The 23,807-nt window shown below is 39.0% G+C and overlaps 1 protein-coding gene and 1 long non-coding RNA gene across 22 annotated transcripts in view; one reads left to right on the top strand and one right to left on the bottom strand.

Moving 5' to 3' along the window:
- The window catches only part of LOC124127506, a 30,033-nt gene extending 24,674 nt beyond the window's left edge, over positions 1–5,359 (top strand). Inside the window, exons 4-5 of the long non-coding RNA XR_006859976.2 lie at positions 2,099–2,175; positions 4,348–5,359. This is a non-coding gene — a long non-coding RNA (uncharacterized LOC124127506). The remainder of the gene's footprint in view (positions 1–2,098; positions 2,176–4,347) is intronic.
- Positions 5,360–6,410: 1,051 nt separating this feature from the next.
- The window catches only part of LOC124126522 (CUGBP Elav-like family member 2), a 232,324-nt gene continuing 214,927 nt past the window's right edge, over positions 6,411–23,807 (bottom strand). For 9 of the 21 annotated variants that reach the window (XM_046489980.2, XM_046489996.2, XM_046490061.2 and 6 more), the window contains 6 exons: positions 21,245–21,472; positions 18,658–18,744; positions 15,522–15,626; positions 14,722–14,877; positions 13,743–13,889; positions 6,411–11,839 (listed from right to left, as the gene is read on the bottom strand). In XM_046489980.2, the coding sequence (XP_046345936.1) occupies positions 13,762–13,889; positions 14,722–14,877; positions 15,522–15,626; positions 18,658–18,744; positions 21,245–21,472 (704 nt within the window). In that variant the 3' untranslated portion in view covers positions 6,411–11,839; positions 13,743–13,761. The remainder of the gene's footprint in view (positions 11,840–13,742; positions 13,890–14,721; positions 14,878–15,521; positions 15,627–18,657; positions 18,745–21,244; positions 21,473–23,807) is intronic. The other 12 variants (XM_046490013.2, XM_046490114.2, XM_046490053.2 and 9 more) reach the window with 9 other exon arrangements.

Here is a 23,807-nt window from a genome sequence, read left to right as displayed (position 1 = left end):
TCTGAACAAGAGGCTCACTGTGTATGCTGACGAAACCGAACTCATTTGTGATAATCAAAATGGTTTCAGTAAGCGACGATCTACCACCGAACACATATCAAGCATGACCTCTATAACAAAAAGCCGAAGTCCCAACGTAAATCAACTTTTACAGCCTTTATTGATTTATTTTTAAAAAGGTTTATGACTTTATTGATAGGAATCTGCTATGGGACAAATTGAGTTATAAATATATTGGTGTAAATAGAAACATGTTTAAATTTGTACTTTACTGAGAAAGTTTTATCCCAAAAATAACATTTGTTACATTGGACCACTTTCTAAATGACATTGTGTATTCATGTTTAAAGTTGTTATGTCACTTTATAAAAATGTCAAACGTTCTGTACGTATTAGGGCGGTCGGGTAGCCTAGTGGTTAAAGCGTTCGCTCGTCACGCCGAAGACCCGGGTTCGATTCCCGACATGGGTACAATGTGTGAAGCCCATATCGGTGTCCCCCGCCGTGATATTGCTGGAATATTGCTAAAAGCGGCGTAAAACCATACTCACTCACTCACTCACTGTACGTATTAACGGTCGTAAAACACCCTGGTTCGATTGCAATGTGGTTTAAAACAGGGCTGTTTCTTATCGCCTTTATTTTTTAATCTGTACATTAACGACCTTTTTGTAACCGTTAGCCATTATCATTAGGTGTAGATATTGGTGATTCCAAGGCCTTTCAGAGGTCCTTCGGTGTTCCGTGTCATGAGCTTTGTTCTTGGTTTACATAAACAGGCACCAAATAATGGTGTTATTGATGATATGGGTTGGACTCCGACTGTTGTTAATCAGTGGATAAGTGTGTCAAGTTTGCATAGGCACTGGTGTGATTCCGAATGTTACTTATAACATTTTTACGTGGAGTAATGCTTTGGCTCTACAAAAGAAACGAAATTGACCATAGCCTTGAACATTCTAAGAATGTAAACACAACTTATCATATCCTATTGTGTCACAAGTAACTTATCTTATATATATTAGGTTTCATAATATGGGGAAACAAGCTGTATCAAAAACGGACGGTAGAACTGGCACAGGTGGTTATAGGTTTCGCACATATTCAACTTTTAAAAATGAATTTGGTACTGAGTTTTATGCAAAATGTAACATGTCCCGTTCTTATTAAAGGGACCGCCTCCGTGGTCTAGCGGTAGAGCGTCCGCCCGGAGAGCCGAAGGTCCGGGGTTCAACTCCGACCGCGTCATACCAAAAGACGTTTAAAGATGTGACCCTGTCTGGCGCTCGGCATTAAGGGGCTAAAACAAGGACTGGTCGGCTCGGAGTCAGTATACTGTGTCTGAGTGGGGTATTCATGTTAAACTGCGGCATAGTATCTCATTGGGCTAGCACTATAAATCGGCATCAGTCCGGACTAGTACAAGCAGCCACACACACACTATATCAAGCCTGGCTTGTGCATGCACGTCGCTATATAAGTGCAATAATATTGGACGCGACGTTAAACCCCATTTCACCTCACATGTTATAAAAGGACATTGGCACCTTTTAGATGTGGCGTTGCGCCACTGAAAGTTAAAACTTGGTGATAGGACAGCTGTCATTTATCTGAAGGAAGTTTTTTTACTGTTCTATTATTGTAAATATTTTATTGGGGATGAATACCGCGTTTTACTATACCGTTCTTTATACCCTAATGAAAGAACCCGCCTTTTCACAAATGCACACCCGTTCTATACAGTTTCATGTCTTTTAATGACGTCGAGAAAGCTAAGTTTCTTGTGCGGCATCCTGAAATGATTTCTTTATCTGCTAAAACCTGCATAAATATCTTAAAACAACGCAATGTCAATTTGTATAAACCTGTCATATATTCACCTAACTGTAATATAGTTCCAGTATTTTATTTACGTTAATTTTACTTTCCTTGTATTTTATGTAAAATAGTCTCTCGTCGTTCCGTATGGAACGGCTCAATATTCTAATGAATTTTATCTTGTATATTTTTGTTTAAATCATATCTTGAGGTATAAACTCTCTATATGTCTGTTTCTCTGCTTTGATAACCAACACTTATTTAATCTTCTATACTCCAGATTCCTTTGAAATCTTCTCTAATGGGAATCTAATATTCTCCAAGCTCGACACAGGGAGCATGCCACAGATCAAGCAGGTAATGTACAGTTGACACCTATACCTGGCTTTTTGGATTACGAAAAACATTGCAAGTGATTCCGTAGCATTTGATTGGCTAACCAAGCCACGGCCAGTCAAAAAATGCTTATACAGTCAAGTCCCGTTAATGGTTGGTTGCATATGATTATGTCAGATTAACGAGTAGGATAAACGAAATTTACTCCGAAACATTGTGTTCCTCAAAATAAAGAAGTGGACATCCATAAATTCTCTTCCTTATGTGTATCACTTCTAAATGCCTTTCCATGACTTAAAAAAACTACTGTTACCTGATTGGATGATAATACAATGGGCGGGGCTTGTGTTGCGTTACTGCGCTGAACGATGTCACATGACTTTGTATCGCGGTCTAAACTTTTTGGGTGTGCTGATGATTAAATAAGCGGTCTATGAGTTCTTGCTGTTGACTGGATTATTTATAAGAATTGATATCAACATAATGTTTGCCTTTATGGAGTTATAAACACACAACTGATGTGCACACTTTTGCGCGGATTTATACAGTTTTACTTTTCTACCTCTAACACAGGCAGAATTAAAGTCAATGTTTAAATCCGCCTGGATTATGTTGAGCATCACTTGCCAAACACTTCAGTTTTAAGTAATACAACTGTCTAAGAAAATCGTATCTAGTTTACATTTTCTGACGATACAAGACCGCCTCCTTGACCTAGTGGTAGAGCGTCCGCCCGGAGAGATGAAGGTCCGGAGTTCGATCCCCGACCGCGTCATACCAAAACATGGTACTTGTTGTTACCCTGTCTGGCGCTCGGCATTAAGGGGTTAAAACAAGGACTGGTCGGCTCGGAGTCAGTATACTGTGTCTGAGTGGGGTATTCATGTTAAACTGCGGCATTGTATCTCATTGGGCTAGCACTATAAATCGGCATCAGTCCGGACTAGTACAAGCAGCCACACAAACACACACACGTACATGCACGTCGCTATATAAGTGCAATAATCTTGGACGCGACGTTAAACCCCATTTCACCTCACCTCTGACAATACACATGGTATTTTGTACACAATGTTACAGAAACAGGGACCGATTATCTACAAGATGTCTGGTAAATTTTCGGATTGTAATAGTTATTTGTGTACCTTAACAACTTCTTCCTTTCTTAGTTTCATCATGCATCATTATATTTGCATCATGACCCAGGACGTGCAACCTTCCCTCATACCATCTTTTTAGAAGGTGGGTGGGGGCACGGGTGGCCCAGTCGTCGGAGGCGCCGTAATTCACTGTGCACAGCTGCGTCCCTTGGGCACCTATGATTGTGGGTTCGAATCCCGGTTCGCCCCGATTATGTTTCTAGGTTTGTCAGCACCATACCCGTGCTCGTGGGTTTCACCGAAGTGGTAAACGTCTCAGACCTGCATCACTTCAGGCTTTCCTCCCACATTAAGCTGACACGTCGTGATATAAACTGGAATACTGTTTTGGGGAGCGTTAAGCACAATTCACTCACACAGAAGTAAGGTTTTTCTTTATTAAAATGAAATCAATGCCATGTACACATCTCCAAGTTAGGTGTTGATTAGCTTTTTTCCAGGTGTATACCTTCTCATAAACAAGTGAAGGCTGTTTCATAACAAATTAGTAATCACTAGCTATGCACGTAAGGATACCTGTAGGATTCTGAAGTCAGAATATATGGGGGAGCGCTGTAGTGTGACAGTAGTATTTTGTCACGCCGGTTTAATTAAACATTCCCAGGTGATTCATATCGTCCCTGGATCTGATATGTGGGATTAATTTCCTGTTTTGTGCACTGAACACGCAAGGAAACAAAACGAAATGTCATTTCATTTTCCTTCTCGTCTGAACTAACGACACCATCTAAAAGGCGACATATTGGTTTTGTGAAAGATTGAACATATACACTAATCTTATTGGAATTTAGAAATAACCATCGTGACAAGATCCTGTACAGGATATAAACTCCATTGCCAGTGTCTATTTGCAAGCCATGTCTAGACTTTGCGATTAACGCTCCCCGTGAATTTGACACATTGTATCAGTGTAATTTGGACACTGTAATTGTTCGAATGAACAAGATCGATAAATCTTGATTCAGCAGACCTAGTTCAAAACTTGCTTTCTCCTATCTTAATATTTATTCACCAATGGTTGAATCTGTTCCAGGTGATGGATGAGATTGCTGTAGATTGTCAAGGGGAATCCAACAAATATGGAAAGAAGTCTTCGTTGTGTGCAATTTTGTAACATTACCTGCATCCGATTCTTGCCTGTGGTAATTCTTACACGTGGTTGTTCATTTACATGTCAACAATGAATAAAAGAAAACCAACTATAGACATCCCACATCGACCATCGATTTCCAGAGACTGAAATGCCGTAGGTGCGATGATGTCAGAGGATCATTGTTGGTCCAAATTGGTGGATACTGATTAAGAAATCATCATGTCTGGAACCGTATGTCATTTTCACACATGACAGATGTCTGTACCATCATCACTGGGGATGTTTCGTGCTGCTGTGCTGGTCTAGATGAAGGAGCATCTCTAAATGCGTGGCTGAGATGATCTTGACTGGGGACTTATTCACAGCACCAGGAAACATTTGGCCTTCATTCATGTCTCATAAGGATTTTTTTTCCGAAGTAGATTCCATCGTGTTCATCAGCTCTTTACTTAAGATATATAAGGAAAGGTGGATATGTATCAGGGGGGATTTCATTTTATTCTCCTGTAAGTTCACAAGGGTCCATCACCGATTTTTGTGTGAGTTGTCTTCATTCCTCGAGACTTTTTTCAGGACTAATGTGATGTTCGGCAGCTCTTTATTTACAGGACGACCTCAATCTGTCGCTGGTGGGATAATGCACGGGTTATTGTATTTACCCTCTTGTCCATTAAATCATATTAGGCAACAATCCGTACCTTAACTATAGGCGTGTTGTCTTAATATCAACAGAAATCGAATTAGTGATTACCTTCATTTGGTGTACGATCATGGTGTACTTTACAAACTACCTTCATTACAAATAAAATCATCTACAAACACATTTCACTGAAATGAGAACTTCTAAATCTCTGGCTACTTAAACTTGGAGAGAGCGGATTTCAAGACTGAAATAATAGATCATTTTCAGCAAATGACACTCCCTATCAGAAAGCAAGGCTTATTGGTATTTTCCATTGGTCATGCGGTTAAGCACTACACGATGGGAATGATCGATCATCATCAAGGCAAAGCAAGAATCTCATCTGCTGTATACTTAGCTAGGTATTTGACAAATGAACTCAGAATTTCAGTTTAATTTAGCCTCCTACCATATTAGACAAAACTAGTTTCTGGTGTTTACGTCGGTTACTGTTTCATACCCCAGTCCACAATTTCATTTAAGCCTGTACAAAATTGTATCGAACAAATCAGTTGATGGTCACTGACTAACATTGTAACTGCAGGAATCTCATGGGGATTACTGGTTATAACAGGTCCAAAGTAACCAATTTTTTTGTCCAAGAACCAGACAAAATGAGTGAGTGAGCAAGTTTGATTTTACGCTGCTTGTAAAAGTATTCCAGTTATATCACCACGTGTCAGCTTAATGTGGGAGGAAAGGCCTAAAGTTATGCAGGTCACAGATGTTTACCACTTTGGTGAAACCAATGAGGGCGGGTTTGTGCTGACAAACCTAGAAACATAATCGGGGCGAACCGGGATTCGAACCCACAATCATAGGTTTCTGGTGTGTCAAACGGAGGCAACTCTGAACAGCGAGTTACGGCGCCTTAGACGACTGGGCCACCCATGCCCCTAAGACAAAACGGATCAGGATGCAGTTGTTTGGATTGTCATCCAAACTGTCAACTGGCACATTGTTCATAATATCAATCACTGGCTTGTACGATCCAGGATAGTTAATAACAGGTTGCGACCATAAAGCTGTAATATTGTTGCTCGCCTTAAAAAACAAATAAACATAGTAACTGCACCATATTCATGTTACCAGGCTCCTTCAGCAAGCATGTTACCAGGACCTATTCAGTCAGGAGTGATGGGTGGGGCATAAATGAAGCACACCAAGTGCATTCAATCAATCAATGCATTGACTATATTCACTCAATGGCATCTCCTTTGGGGTATATACGCAAAGAAAATACCTTTTTTCAAGAAAAATATATGTCAAGAACTGGTGTTGGCAATTCCCTTGAAACTGTAATGAAAAACATAACAAACCATTTTATATCAATAAAGTTTAATACCTTTCTCATTCTGTACATTGCCAAACCACATCACAATGCGAACTAATACAAGATAGAAACCACACACTGTGGCCACAGGGAGACACATCAAAGTTAGGACAATAAAATAAGTAAAATCTGCTTTCCGTCAGTCGAGTCCAGTGGTGGCAGGCAGGCGGGCCGATATCTACATGCTGAGTTACCTGGTTAACAAACCTCTATACCAACTACTGTGATCTGGCAACTGGGCTGCAGCAGATGTGGGGAACTGTTTCCCTGGGCTCCCTCTTGTCAGAGCTCCAGGTCCAGATTCAGGGCATCATCTCACAACCATACAAGCATGGAGACTGATAAACACATCACCGATGCAAATTCCCACGGAGAAATATGAAATACTGAGGGTGCAATTCTAGCATTCATGAATTGACAAAAATGAGCATGAAGAAAAGAGGTGAAAAATATCACAATTTTGATTATAATCAAGTTCATATGAATACAAATATACATTTACATGTATTTCTCCCCTATACCCTGTTGTTGTCAAAGCGACACGTCTCGGATCTACTGCAGCCCAATTAAATGAAATGTCAAGTCCATCTATATGTAACGGCTAGGGAAGGACATGGCAGCCAATATACAGATGCTGTTTCTAGTCTACTATAGGTTTTAGGTCTCGTCTGACTAGATATGTTGTCAAGTACTGAGTAAGGCAAGAAAATAGCAGGACCCTCAATTATCCTGCACATCTGCTTCACAAGTTGGTGACAAGGAGTTAACTGTTCAAATGAAGCACTCAAACAAAGGTAGCCAGAATCAAGGACTGTACTGTCCCAATAATGCTCTACTTTAAGAGTTCAGTTGAAAGGGATATAATATTCACAACACTTTGAACGTCTTTCACCAAATTCCGAACGTCTGGCAAAGCTCCAATTGAACAGTCTCCTCTTGCCACCACCTTGTGCTGACAGTTTTGTGAACACAATTATACTACCAATCCCATGGTAAACTGTGACCAGCAAGTAAGAATTGACAATATCATTGACAGTAGAAATACACATAATATACTCAATCATACCTTTTGATTTTCCTCCTCATTTGGTCATTTAATAGATACAGTGTGACGAAAACGCAACATGAAGCACTTGTAATGCTAGTTGAATGCTTTGATTTTGATTGATAAATAAATGCAAAATACTGATAGGGGTAGGAACCGAATATCAGCTAGACAGACACATAGTTTTGATATCCCCCAAGGAATCACATCTCGCTGATCCACAGCGCATTGCCATGACCATAATACAAGATATATACTGATTTGGGTCGATCACCAAATGTACACACATTCAACGAACCTGAGGTATGAAGATTTTGTAACAAACGTTTATATCCAACATACTCTGAACAGGAAAGACTCAATACTGTTTAACAGCTGTGGAACTAAACGAGACTGCAAAGTAACAGGTTAGGCTTGGTGCGTTAAAAATGGGTACCCAGTAATAAATTGTGTTGCTTTTAAAGCAAGACGTGCCCGAGTGGAACAACATGGACAGAGAACACATAGTCCTGAGTTTGTGCCGACAGCAAATTGGCAGGGGGGTCCAATCAACTCCGGGGATCAAGACTTGTCACAGTCAGACAAACAGATCTTGGGGATTGACATGGATGTTTTGTTTTTGAAGGATTAATATAATTGAAAATTCAAAATTCACATGCATTTGATAAGCCAGGTCAATATTGTTCGGTAAAATAGAATTCTCATAGGCGTGAACTGTGAATTTTACACCACACTGAGCAATCATGCAGCAGTACCATCGTATCATATTGGGAGACCGAGAATACCAAACCACGGATAATATCTTAGTCAAATCTTAAGAACATTGCACTACAAAGCCACACCTTTCTAATTCTCAGTAAATTGGATGATTATACCACACCTGATACATCCCTATCCTACATCCAAACTTGCAGGAGCAACTTCAAAGGGACATACGATATAGCAAACTATTTTCCAAATTGGCTGACTGTGACAAATCTGTGGAACCTAAAATGATTTTAAGCATATGATTGTGAGCTGTTGTAACAAATAAAATAATTGCAAACATTACTCATTACTGACAAAGGTATTAACTATTGGGATCACAACCAGAACATACAACTGTAATAAAAAATACTTCCAGAATCACTCGTGCAGCATGTCTTGTGTTTTAAAAAAAAACTATCTTGTAAACAAATCAAACACATGTACAAACATGACACATCACTAGTTCAAGTAAGTCGTAAGTTTCCAATCTCAAATACACATATAAAGTTATCCACAATAATTGGAGACATGGTAAAATTTTGATATGGTCTAACTATGCAGTAAGTATCTACAGTTAAAACATATGCAGTAAAACTATGGTACTATGCAGAAAGCTAAGTCTACTCTTTGGTTCAACTATGTAGCATGCAAGGCAAGCAGCTATAGAGAACATTAACTCGTGTGCAAGTATGTGACTAAACAAGACCAATGTATACTACACAAAAAGTTAGGACCATCCAATTTCTTCATATTACAATAACGAACCTGTCATGCCATGACAGAATAACTATAGTGATATGAAAGAATCGGGGCATCCTGGACTTTTGGAAGTAGTATATATAACAGAGTCCCATTATGAAACAGAAACTGTACTACCGTTGTAACCTTCAGAAACACAACAAGAACAGCCTGTAAGTTCGGGGAAATAGTTTAAAGCTACAGAAGGAAGGACACTGTGAGGTATTTTTACAGAACTTACACATAAACCATGCATTAATCTTTGATTGGCTCAAAAGGATGAACACTCAAGTTTGCAAAGTATGACTTTAATCAAGTTAACAAAACATCAACATAATAAATATCACTCTTTCCATAAAGATCGCTTTTTGGGTCAGCTTATGACTAGATACCACTAAAGTAATTTGGATATATTCCTACCGACGATGTCTCTGACCTAGCCTGACCCTCTGATTGTCTGCTGCTTACATAGAACATTCACTTGGGTTTACATCAGTTTTCTCGGCTGGTCACACTTGGTCATATTCAACAGTGCACACAAAATGGAAGTGGTGAACAAAATTTGACATTTACATCTTAATTCGTCTTGCAATGCATGATTTAGTACTTTTGATTCTGGAAATGAAGCAATGAGACAGCATTGTAATGAAAAATACTTCTATAAAATATTTTAAACACAACTGATATGTTAACAAGTCTTAAATTTTCAACACAAACAATCAAGTATTTCGGCGACATATGTGCCACATCTACATTTTAAAAAAACTGACATAAATATGAATAGATGTTTACAAAAGTTGAAAATGTATAATGTCTACAAGTTCAAGAGTTATATGGACGCCCCCAAGCTACTGTCTAAGGTTCAAGGCTATTTTGCCTCAACGAGCAGATAACGAGACACACCAATCTACTCAGCATATGATTTCAAACGACTCACTCAACACCAGTAAATACAGTCCTCAAAAACAAACTTTCACTTAAAGGGAAAACTCCACAACATTTAAATGAGATTAATTTTTGATTTTCACACATTGTAACAAGAAAACTCGATCAACATCAACAACTTTTCATTTAAAAAAAAGAACGAACACTGCAAACAAGTTATCACTTTGTTGAGAAAGAACTGAAGTACATTACATGTCTAAAATGTTCCTCTCCTTCACAATATAAGGCAGCATTTGTTGTTAGACGACCAAGTCAAGAAGGTCTAACTCTTGCATTTACTAAATAATGGGGTACCTTTGCAGCAGGGAATTGACAGACACAGGAAGGGTCTTGTTCACATACTATACAGGATAATACAATCTGCAAAGAATTATTTTTTAATTCATACAAGTACTGGTATTTTAGCCCAATGCTTCGACCATGAAACAGCAAGAAATTTGAACATGTTTTAAATATATTAAACAAAGGGCCTTTGTTATATCAATCTGAATGTTTTATGGTTGTACAAATTATTGACATACGTAATCAAGCAGGTTTCTGTGAGACGAGCCCCTTCCTGTTTCATGGTATTATAGGATACAAGCTTCTGAATACGTATAGTAACATGATGACAATCTCTCCTTGTAATAAATACTTCAAGAATATGTTCTCAGGTTCATTTCCCACCTACTAATGCGTATGTACATGAGACAAATAATATTAAATGCAAACATTCTCCACATTGTCATGAAGAGACATTAACTAAAATGGAGCTTGAATATCGAAGACTCCAAACCACCATGGAAATGAAACACAGCATGAAACAACATGAATTAGAAACAATGATCCCTTTGGTATAGTAAACATGTTAAAATATAAATTGAAAATAAAATGAACTACATTGAAACAGTTTCCATGTATCTGGGTACAGAGCGTAAGGCCTGGAGTAGCAAGAATCCACATAGCAGTCAACTACCCTTACTACGGGCTCAGAGGCCTAGGTCTAGCATAACAATTCATGGTGGATCATAAGACTGCAGGGATAGGCTTCTGACACACACATATAGCCATGGAACATTGTCCCATCTTGGCTTCATTCAATATGAGTCCTGTTCTGGTTGTTCTCCTGTAGTAACTAATGTGTATATATGATCGGCAAAGTGTGTAAGTTTGGGGATTAGTAAGATAAAGTGTAAATTTTGAGGAGACAGTAATACTGTAAGGATTCCATAGTTGCTTGAAACAAATACAATGGCAAGACAGGCTTATGGAATATTAATGGAAACAATTGGTATGAAACTTCCTCTGGGCTAAATGCAAGCAAACAAAGCATCTAAACTGTATATCTGAAATCTCTATCCAATATGCATTCTTTGGATATTCAATTCAATATATGTGGACACAGATCATTTTCAGAACTGGCTATAGCGCGATTAAGGCTGAATGTTGTACTACCTTTAACTTGATACAAGTAATCCCTGCAGTCTTAATAAGCATAAAAGAACAAAATTAAAATCAAATACAATTCCTTCACCAAAATGATGGGTGATATCGCTTGAATCACTGAACACATTTCCGCGGTCGTCTTGCAGGCAGTGCCACCATCTCTATCATGTCGCCCAACAATGGTACCCCAATACAGAAACATGTACACCTTGGACGAGAACTTGAATAAAACAAACCACATCTCCCTCTCTCGCCCAACCACAGTTATTTATCACTTTCAGCAGTCTGTAGCCCAGACCCATGCTGATCACATTGCTTAGGAAGGATTAACCTTGACCCCAGGTCAGGGTCAGTCGGTCGGTCGGGCGAGAGAATCAACCAATCGTTGATGTTGGAGGAAGCTAGCGGGCTACAGTGACAACAGCTATTTACGTGACAGGCAAACTCATTTGTTTGAGGAGACATGAAGGACAGCACGGCAACATGGGTAACACGCCACGACGCACGGCACGGTCATCTACATAGAAAAGAAGCAAAAAGAAAACAAATTAAAAACATTGCCCCAAGCAGTTGGATATAGTCAGTCTGGCCTTTGTTTAAATGGGGTCATACTGTTTGATTAACAGAAGTGATGGTTAAGGATTCACAAAGGAAAGGGACACAACAGAATAGTGTCATGATTGGGGAACTTATTCTTGCAAAAAAAAGAGGTTAAAATCACATTGAAGAATTTGTTTATTTCTGTATGTTCACAAGTAGACATGTACCCCTACAATTATTCGATGAAAACGTTTTGTATCAACTGCATTAAATGAGTGACACCTTCATAGTTTCAAATGTGTTCTGGACGTTTTCACACCATACAACACAAACACAACATACCACACAGACAACACACCACACAAACACCAGAAACCTTCCCATGCCGTACAAAACATCTTTCATAACATGCATCAAACAGCAACAATTTGGATAGCTTAGTGAATCATGTACAGCTTAGCATGTCTTTCAAACAGTTCAAACATGTCATTGACATAGGAACTATTTCTTGAAATATTGTTAATGGCCACTGTAGTCATTCCACACAACTCCAAGGTTCATAGATTTTGAGTGAATGGGAAGTGAAGAGGACTAAGAACAGAATGAGTCCTGCGAGTTAGAGAGAGAGATGGAGCCAGGTCTTGGAGCTCATGGCTTACAGCAGCAGGGGCATGAGGGAAAACACAAAGGCCAGACAGAAGCCAGAGAGCAAGGAGAAATGGACGAACAGATGGCAGAGAGGCTAGCATTGGGAGAGACCGTACAGGACAACCTAACACACAACATAACCTGTCTCCGGCAACATTTATTCAGTTCAGGCTTGATCTCATCGATCACATTCTCCCCATTCAGATAACAGGGGCTAGACAGGATAAAATACCATGAGTCCCAATCCATCCAATATCGAAACTGGTCATGTCTTCACATGATCTTCACCAATGTGAAAACTTCACTTGTGACAGTCCTTGATTTATTTGTAATAGATCCTCCCAATTCACAGCTCATTGAAGCTAGATGATAAAACACGATTACTTCCTATCAATCCACTGTCAAAAGGTGTCATGTCTTGACATGATCTTCGTTAATGCTAAAAACTTCCAAGTGTATCCCTGTTTGGTGATTTTCATTCATCCTATATATATATATATATATATATATATATATATATATATATATTCACCCACTATTCATATAACATATCTTCGAAAGCATTAACCTACTACTTACTTCAGAGTAATGTACTCGGCCACTTTGGCGAACATTATACCCAAATAACCCAACAGAGAGAACAATAATTTTTCCTGAACCAAGACAACGCATGCCATTAATGGGGCCAAGATTCATTGACAGAGCATACATAAGGACAGGACAAACAGGGGGTACAAAAAACACTGAAGATGGACCGCCACGGGCAACAAACAGCAAGGCCCATCTCTGCTGTCTACACTGTTGCAGGACATCACTATCCACACCATGTCAATGTGGGCAGGCATCAGATACCGGCAACACGGAGCTAGATGACAATCTTACTAGGACAATCGGAGACAGTATCAGGACAGTTCATAAATCCACTAGTAAAAAATACATACCAGTTCCAGTATGTATATCTGACAATCCTACAATGACAATAAGTGTCGGGAATATTTCAAAACTGTCATATCGAAAATCATAGAAACAGACAAGAGTCACAAACAGAAGTGTATACGAGTATAAGTCATGGAGAACTGTCCCTTCTTCTAGACACCAACTACGTTCAGACTGTCATGTACCTCTCTGACCACCCACCATAGGTTTCACGCAGGTATCTCAACTGTCAAACTGGATAGTGAGGACAGTGAGCATGGCATTTATTGATAAGCTCCTACCTTGAGGGTACTCACCGTGCTAACAATCAGCTAGCTAGTAGGGCTTGCTGTCGTTTTTTGGACGCTTTAACTGGACTTTGAGGCGTTTCATGCCGATCTGGAACCCGTTCATGGCCTGTATTGCTGCTTGTGCTGACATGGGGTTGTCGTAGCTCACAAAACCTGCATCAGGGGATAGTTGGGTCACTACTTACAGTTCTCAGACAGAGAAACTGTCATAACTAAGGCTTAATACTGGGATCATATGTTACACAATTGTGTGGAGATAGATTTTGAAATTACAAAACTGGTCATAGGCTGTGCCAGAAACACCCAAGTCAACTAGCTAAATCTTTCAACATTGTTTAGTGAGTTTGGTTTAATGCCGCTTTGAACATTATTTGACTTATATCACATTTCAGCTTCATGGGGATAGAAAACCTAAAGTGATGCAAGTCCTCAACACTTACAACTTTGGTAAACTCCACTACCACGGGTCTGGTGGTCACTGAGCAGGAACAATCGAGGTCAACCTGAGTTCCAGCCAGGATCATATTATCTTGGCATGCATTAGGTTAACTCTGCACTGCGAACTGCAGCCAAGTTAGCCTTAGCCTCCCACTGGATTTATTTGTTTCAAATTGTTTGTTTGTTTGTTTAAAGCCACACTCAGCAATTTTCCAGCTATACGATGGCCATCAGTAAATTATCTAGTCTGGACCAGACAATCCAGTAATTGGCACCATGAGCTTCACTCGAAGCATTTGGGATACAATGACATGCATCAACCAAGTCAGCAAGTCTGACCACACGATGCATGGGTTGCTGAAGACTAATTCTCACCCGGATCTTCTTGGATCAATGTAACCGTATTCTTAACTAAAGGATCATCATTAGCCAAGTCTTAAAGGAACTTGACTAGACTGGGACTAATGGTCAAAGTTTCACACAGTACTAAACAGCACCAGAGCTGTTCATCAAGACCAATATTGTCCTCAAACATTTCATCACTTACCGAAGCACTTGCTGAGGTTTGTTTGTTTGTCAATGAAAACTTTAGCTGAGATCACATTTCCAAACGGCACAAACATCTGCATTAAATCATGGTCACTGAATTCTTGTGGGAGATGATAGATGAAGAGGTTGGCTCCTTCTGGGCCTGAAACCGAAGCTGCTTATGATATATCTACAGTATCTCAAACACTTGTCAGCACACCACAGCACCCACGTGGAAAATGACATGTCTCACCTTGCACAGCAGAAATATGGATTAAACTTCAGACAGCTGGGTGAACCAATCTGTATGTGGGCATGGAATGGATCTTCATGTTGCACTATTGGTAGTATTCTTTAGAATTTTACTACACGTTTTTCTTAAATTTAAATTAATTCAAAACTTCAAAATTCAAATGACTATTACATGTTCAATTTACTGTCTATAAAACCATATTGACAGAAGCTTCATAAAATCACAATGATCGATAATTAGTTTTACAAATTTGAAAACGAAGTTCACCAAAGATTAAAATGTGTTAATGAATGTTAAGTCTCTGCAAGAAATTTTTTTTGAAGTGTAATCCACATACAGATAAAGCACAATGTAACAATGGCTAAAGCAGTGCAAGTTATTGCTTAAAGAAGTGCAGATTAATCACATTTGAAAGTTGAAAGAAATAGAAAAAGTTCACAAAGACAGAAGCTGTTGTCAGTAATATAAAAACATGAGGGAAATTACAGAAAATACCATCTACAACAAAAACCCTAATCTCGTTCCCACAACCCTTCTAGATTAAAATCTACCGGCATCTAATTTACCGTAATTTTTGGTGTAAAGTCCACAAAGCTGATACAAGGCCTTCCCTTGAAAGCTACTGCTGTGATCTTCCCCTGCACTAGCAGTGTAAAGTCCCCACTCTGTTCCTATAACACAACGGACACCACGTCAAACTACCACTCTTACATTCCCATCACCGTCAGGAGGGGGGGGGGGAAGGACACCCGTTTTGATCGCCCATCAGCATCTGGGTGGCGGACAACTCTCTTACGATCTCATCAACATCAGAGGGGGGAGAGACACACCGCTCATACACTCCCATCACCAACATTAAGTGGACACCCCTCTTACACTCCCACAACAGGCACATGGAGGGCCAAACAGCTAAAATACCCACTAAAAATAGGATCACCATCTTAATTTCTTTCACGGGGTGTGCTTGTGTTTTTACTAAGGCAGTAAATATTCAAAGAGAACATACATTTCCATATTTTGATACTATGGCAAAACAATCTTCTCTTTCCATAATCTTGCTGTCTTTGACGATTTGCTTCTTGAGGAAAGTTCAACTGATTTAGCTACTATTTGTTATGGGCTGTTCAATAAGATGATAGGTAAAAACATTTATATTGGTCTCAAGAACCAACTATGAAAGATAAAGAAAGAAGATTGATAAGAGACATAGATGTTTGTTTAAATGTCAGGAACCTTAGGACACACCACTAATAACTTATGTAGGGACACAGTTGGATTAAGGGGAATTCACCAATATCAAGTGCAATGTAAGATGACCAAGCAACTTGGGCCATGGGTGTTCTACCATCTACCCATCAGCAACGTGAGGACACACCAATTAATGATTGAAAACATGGGGGTATAGAGTGGAATAAACCAATAGTACGTGCATAAGCTGACCAAGCATCCTAGAAATGGTAGGTCTACTATCTCCCCATAAGCAACGTGATGACACTCTACCAATTATTGGTTAAATATACGGGGGTGGATAGAGGGGAGTAGACTGATATTGAGTCCTTGAAATAGAGCTATCTTATCAAAAAGTATATATCTACAAAATAAAAAACATAAAATAAAAATGGAACCCAAAACAATCCTGAATTTCAGGGACTAACCAAATCTGCAAAGCTTTAATTTGTTGGAATTTCTGTAATCTTGTCAATGGCAACTTTCATTTCTGTTTACATGCCACTGCTAGTCGTACGGCAAATTTCTGACCCCTCCCTGCAGCTGCTACCTCCCTTGGTATCCCTTCTCTCCCCCCTGTGGCACCAAGACTGTAGCTTTCTTGTGCTTACGAGCTCTTTGTATTAAAATGATACAATTTCAAATGTTAGTGACTTTCCACTTCCAGTTGATCAACAAAATAACATCTTTTCCTTTCAAGTACACAGAATAACTCTTTTCTGATTTGGATGGATCTGCTTCATATTCATCCTAAAAAGTGCAGTCAGAATTGCCTCTTATACCTTACTGGATTCCACTGAAAATGTATCTGTGAATGTTTAACACAGTATATTGTGTAATTGGGAGCTCCCACAGCTGGCATTCATAAAGCTTAGACAAGGGAGAGAGGGTTCCAGAGGTGTCAGTGGGGGTCACCCACATCAGCTGTAAACACCATTGGACAGAAGATTAACAGATTAAAACAAAACAGAATCTCGCTTGTGGGCCCCGCAGGTATGGACAGACCCTAGACTGAGGCAATCTAGACTCGCCAAATCATTTCAGACTTGAGTTGGACTCATTTTTAACTTTTATTTCTCTAGGGTCGGGGAGAGAGACTAAGAGGGTAGTGGAGAGGAACAACTGATATTGTGAGGTTGGAAGAATGATACACAAGAATGACAACCCTTGGACTACTTGGTTCATCATGCATGCTGAAGACTGAAGTCAGGGTAGGTACACAGTTTACAATTCAAACCTTTTGTCAAAGGAATTTCTCACAAGGAAATCAATGGACAATTCTAATGATTATGCTTGTAAGAAACAATTTAATTACAATGTTCATTAACTAATGCCTTGTTTAAAATGTTTCCCTGATGTTTAAAAACACCAACTAAAAGGGAATGATTAGTTATATTCCTTGTCAAGGGGCAACGTAACTGTGTGAACTTTACAACTTGTAGAAAAAGAGGTTGCACAGAGATTTTATGTCACTTTAGCACATATAAATATGACACCGAGGATCAATGGGTTAAACATATATCCATCTTGGGGACTTCACTTGGATCTCTGGCAGGATGTGCAAATACATTAACCACAAGGACATCCCAGGAGAATTCAGAAAGTTGTGCCACAGAAGATATAATTGACAACAAATTTGATGTAAGAACCTGCATGTTTCCACTAGATACACTGCATTCCTCACAGAAGTAGACGCAAAAGAAAAAAACGAAACTACAAGAAAAACATTTAGCAAATCGAGTTCATGCAAAAATAAAATACAGTAGCCATGTCTTCACAAAATATATGAGAATCTAATACTGGTTGTCACTGCCAAAACCTCTACACAACCCATACTACCATTACAGTATTCAACATGATTTACATGGAGCCAGGGAACGCAGAGTCAACACATATTTATTTCGGGACAACATCTTCTGAAAATGAGGACGGAAAAGTTTGGGCTTTATGCTGGTAAAAGTTTGACACAGACTAGAACGTCGACCAGGTTGGCATAATTAAGCCTGCTCCAGTGGACCTTCCCAATGAGGAATGTTGTGTGTTTGTGTAGAGGAGAGCAAGGAAACAAGGCATAGGGCTCTGACAGAACATAGTGAGTTATCCAAGCAGAGAGAAGCAGGGTGCTGGGAGAGCCACACAAGGAAAACCCAAAAATGCTACAGTGTTACAACAGTTCTACCAATGTCACTTGTTCTTCCTGACAACCACCCCACACTTTGATGTTAGTGTGCAACATGGTTAATACATAGGACGTCAGGGACAAACTTCATGTCTGTCATAAATTCACCTTTTCACATACAGATGACAAATTATTCCATTCATCTGACATTGACAACAGATTGAGATGGTTCTTAAGCTCAGGTACTCAAAAGTTAATATTGCAAGATGCTACTTCAGCAGTCTTGCAGCTATTTGCAGGAACCTTACATCAGTGAAGCATAGACTGCGAGAAGAACATCAAGAGAAGAAACTCACCTTCAGTCTGCTTCCCTGCGGGTGAGGCTGCAGCTTGCTGAAGCTGGGCTGCTGCAGTTGGACTGCTGAAAGCGTTGGGGAAAGATGCTGAAATGGAAAGGAAAACATGCTTAATAACGTATTTGCTTGCATGTACAAGTACTACTTAGAAGCTAAAAGGTAGTCGTGTGTTAATTGTGTTCAAATTAGGATAAATAAAGTGAAAATATAAACAATCTAAACAGCAACTCTATGTGAAGTTTAAAAAGATGTCAAAAGTTATTTGTGAGTTGTGGCTAAATGTTTTTGTAATAATTAGAGTTCTGATAGAAGACCAATTCAAGCATAGGGAGTGTAAACAGCAAATGCATTATTTTCAAATGTTTGCAAGCTGTTCATAAAACCAGTCTAAATTAAATCAGAACCACACACTTTTTACTTCACTTTTTGAGAGTGCTACACATTTTACACAAGGTGATGAGTTTGACCAGCAACCAATGCTATCTGCCAATAATGTTTTACTTCTGAGGGTCTTGTCATGTACAGTCAGCGATGCCATTACATGCATGACAGTAATACTTAAAGATTAGTTACTCAATGAATATACATATTTCAGACAGTTAGATCTCAAACTCAAAGCATAAAAAAGTGACAAAAAGAAGCAAAAGCAAGACAAATGAACACAAAGAAACCCAGGATTTGACACATGAACAAAAAGCTGTGGAAAATGTAGGAGTTGCTTCCCTTTGACCCTGTATAGCTTTTGACTTGTGATGCCCTTTATTTACGGGGTATTTTTTCTTTACAAATATGTGAATACACCAATAAATAAAATAACAATATAGGTGATTTTTAAACTTGTAACACTGTCATTATCCTAAAAGAAGTCACTGAGATGGCCAAGAGGTGCTTGTCATGAGACTGCTCACACTCTTTCTACCGACTTTTTGTGCTGAAATGTGTTTCTTGGACAAACAAGTTGCTAAGTAACTACGTAAAAAAGTACAAAATGCACCAAAGTACCAAATATGTTTGAACGCTTTTTCCAGTTCAAAACTACACACCACTTTTTACCAGACAGTTAATGATGTGTACATGTAAATAGTGGGGAAATCCAAATGGCAGATAGGTTTCCACAGATATTATAACTGACAAATGTCAACATTCACTTAAAGTCATAACCTTGTTTACTATTTTGTGTCGTTTAATCCAGACGAGTCCTGCATGCAAGGTTTCAATATAATCACTGAATCATTTAGCCTCTATACTGTACAAAACACAGACCCTACATGCTTATTCTTTAACCAGACACACTATGTGTAAGTTGAGGGGGGAATGTGCATAAGACAACATGGTGCAGATGTTAATCAACAGGGAAAAACAAAAAAGCATTCACAATGCATTCATGAAATCAAAATGAATAAAATTAAAAAAAAGAAAGAAAAAGAGTTCACTCAAACTGAAGTTGTCCTACATCTCAAGCTCCCATTAGCCTCCTTGAGCTTAACTATCAAACTCCTCAAAATGTCTTTATCAAACAAGGGACATAACCAAACTTATCAGCAAACTGTCCTCCACACAAGGAATGTAGGTTATTGAAGTGTTGGTTTCAGACACAAAGCAGCTGATGCCACCATTCCAAGGATAAAATGCAGGCTGCTACTTTCAATAGCAGATGGCTAAGTCCGCCATGTTACCTCTCTCAGAATCGGAGCCAACTCTTCAACAGCATGAATGCCAGTTTTGTCAAATGTTAATCCAAAAGTTTCAATAGAATCAGGACAAGATATAACTGAACAAACCGATTATTACATTTCATCGACCAAACTATTAACAGAACATGCCACTTGAAAATTCCCCTAATATAAATCGAGATATTCCTCAATGACTGTCAACATCCGTATCAGCATCTCCTTAAGAGATGCCCCTATACCTGGCTCTGGCATATCAAGACCAACAGTGGAGAGTTGGTTCCGGATTCTTCCTTCTGCAATGTGGTAAGCAGAAGCCTGCAGCAGTTAGTGTGTGACTTGTTAGATCAAACACAGCATAGCATAGACCTGCCACCTATCCTGCTTACACCTTCAGTACCTCTTCACACTGCCATACTAATCCGCTGCCCAAACCCATGCATACACAGCAGTGTTCCTAACTACATGCTTCAGCTTTAGGTTCCCAGGTGTGAAGGATTTGAAGCCAAGATTTTCAAAGACTTTCAGTGCATTATCAAGCCATTAGCATCTGTGTGAGCGTCACTCTGGATCCATGCTTCCAATTCAGCTTATAATCAATGGTAAAGATTCAATGCAGAATTAGTGATCACTCAAATATAGGTTGGCAATGTTGGTCCTTGCAGACATTGGTGCAAAATCCAAATCCGTTATCTCAGAAAATTAACAGTTAGGTGCAGGAGAAAAACATATATTGTAATCAATGAATTCGTCTTCAATCGAACAGAATAATAAAGGTTCAGGTTGTTTCTTCACTATCGGAGAGTTGACAGGTCGGCGGGGTGACAGACAAAAACTACGAACAAGTGGACACGCGGATGTACGGACACTGACGGGCACACACCTGCAAAATGAAAGTAGAAAATGAAGAAACGAACCTTTACCTTGAGTGATTAAACCTGACAAACCTGCGTATTGCTGGATACCAGTGTAGGCTTGGCTCAAGGCGTCAATGCCCTGGGGGTTGGAGGTGGAACCTAGGCCATTCATGCCACCGTTGACGCCCTGTGTGAGGGCCGAGATACCAGACATGTTGCTGGCTGACAGGCTAGGAATACCCATGCCACCCAAGGCAGCGCTGGTTGTTGTTGCGCCAGACATGCTGCCTGTGAAAAGAGAGAGAGTTTCGTAACAGGAACACCTTTACAAAAACAATGAAACAAATTATCCTGTCTCACTGTGAAATAAAACAAACTTTAATGGTCGACTAAATACAGGGGTATTTATGTGGTATGTTGACATAATAAAATGTGCAAATACACTTGTTAAGGTATCATTTTTATTATTGTATCTAAGGTTATTGTGTCAAGGATATTAAGAATATTTTTGCCTAAAATCCTTTGTAATTGGCATAGTGTTTGATGGTATTTCAGTAGAGCTTTAACCTTCTTTAGTCATTTAGATGTGTCTTTTACATAAATAACTTCATAACCATGCCCTTACATAACCAACAAATGGTTACTCTGTTTGTCTACATCCATGACTTGCATCAACTGTCAGAAAAGGAATCAAGTTGAAACTGATGACGTTTTCATCATTATTTATCATTATATAGTCAGTGCAACTACAACAGAGATTTTAACAACATGAAGGTTACAAAACATATCTATTGTTACTTTAACGCCCTTTTACCGGGAGGATTTCCTTTCTAATGTCTCTTTACAGACAGCAGTATCTATGATTGCTTAACATGGATAGACATGGAAAGTGCTATATCTATTTTGTAAGTAATATGACTGGAATGAGCTATCACAATAATATCCTACAGGCCACCAAATATGGACACTAATCATACTCGTCTCCCAATATGGACACTAATATACTGGTCTGCCATTATGGACACTGTGTTATCATTCTCATTTGCCATTGTGAACACTAATATCATGTACTCATTTGCCATTATCGACACTAATATCATACTGGCCAGCCATCATGGACACTAATATCAAAGATCATTTGCCGTTATGGACACTTAACATCACTCAAGAATCATTTGATAGGCATTACTTAGAGTTTGCTGGTTTGTTGTTTAATGCCGCACTCAGCAATATTCTAGTTATATGATGGTGGTCTGTCAATAATCGAGTCTGGACCAGACAATCCAGTGATTGACATCATGAGCATCGATCCACGCAATTGGGATACAATGACATGCATCAACCATGTCAGCGAGCCCGACCACCGGATCCCGCTAGTCGCCTCTTACGACAAGCACAGTTGCTTTTTACGGCAAGCATGGGTTGCTGAAGACCTATTCTACCCCAAATCTTCACGGGTCGCATTACTTAAAAGTCGACGTATGACAATTTATCAGTAAATTAACAAGTTGTTATCCATAAATTGTGTCTACTTTGCCATTGGTCAACTTTAAGTAATGCGACCCTTAAAGATCTGGGGTAGAATAGGTCGTCAGCAACCCATGCTTGCCTGAAAGGCGACTATGCTTGTCGTAAGAGGCGACGATTTATGGATAACAACTTCAGTTAATAAACAAGTTGTTATCCATAAATTGTGTCTACTTTGTAATATCATACTCATTTGCCAGTATGGAGACTACTAACCCACTGAAATACTTGTCTGCAATCATTGACATAGCATCATGGAGGACGATCATCAAGTTGAATAGCCATGATAACTTAAACAGTTTAGGTTATTTTTTCACATCATTGGTTGTTATTGATAATGTAATGAGTAACCTGTTACAGTTCTCTGAGACAACATCAGACATGAGACAACACGTTACCAAGTGGAGCTTGTGTGCATACACGCATGTGCTTCCCCTTGTATTGATGTAAAGATTCCCCTATTACACATCAACGTCTAGTACATTCCCCTTGGTGAGTGTACACACAATATCTACATACTCCCTTACCAAAAGGTAAACCTTTTCCTTGTAATGCTGGGATAGAAAATAAATGTAGGTTCAGAAGAAAATAGGAGACAGAAATGAAAAAAATATTCAAACCCCCAACATTTGTTTTCCTCTCATCTGATACTGGAAAAATCTGTATGACCTTGATGGCATCAGTATGGTTGTCAAAAGTTGTACAATACTGGATGCTACTAAAAACTTCACAAACTGATGGTCACATACAGATGTAGAACTATCACATCATATTATTGGCAATCTATTTTGTGGCTTCCTGTAACTCTAAATCTCATTTGTATGGACGCAACTACAAATTCTTAGATAGCTGTCACACTGTATACACTTTCATGGTAGGATCCCATCCAAATTGTCATTAGCAATATTCTATACACATCAAACACGAACCTATCAAAAATCAAGTTCCATTAATTGATAATTGTTGAATAAATTAAGACAAAATGATTCAAAACTTATTGCAAATAGACTTGACCCTTACAAGAACCATGATTGATGGTCTATCTTGTTTTGTCCTTGATAAATAGTCTGGACGAGTCAATCCAGTGATTTACATT

This window comes from Haliotis rufescens, unplaced genomic scaffold (genome assembly GCF_023055435.1).
Source record: "Haliotis rufescens isolate VD_foot unplaced genomic scaffold, xgHalRufe1.0.p SCAF_5, whole genome shotgun sequence".
Taxonomy (NCBI): domain Eukaryota; kingdom Metazoa; phylum Mollusca; class Gastropoda; order Lepetellida; family Haliotidae; genus Haliotis; species Haliotis rufescens.
Note: the sequence above shows the minus strand (reverse complement) of the source record. Positions and strands in the feature narration are given on the sequence as shown.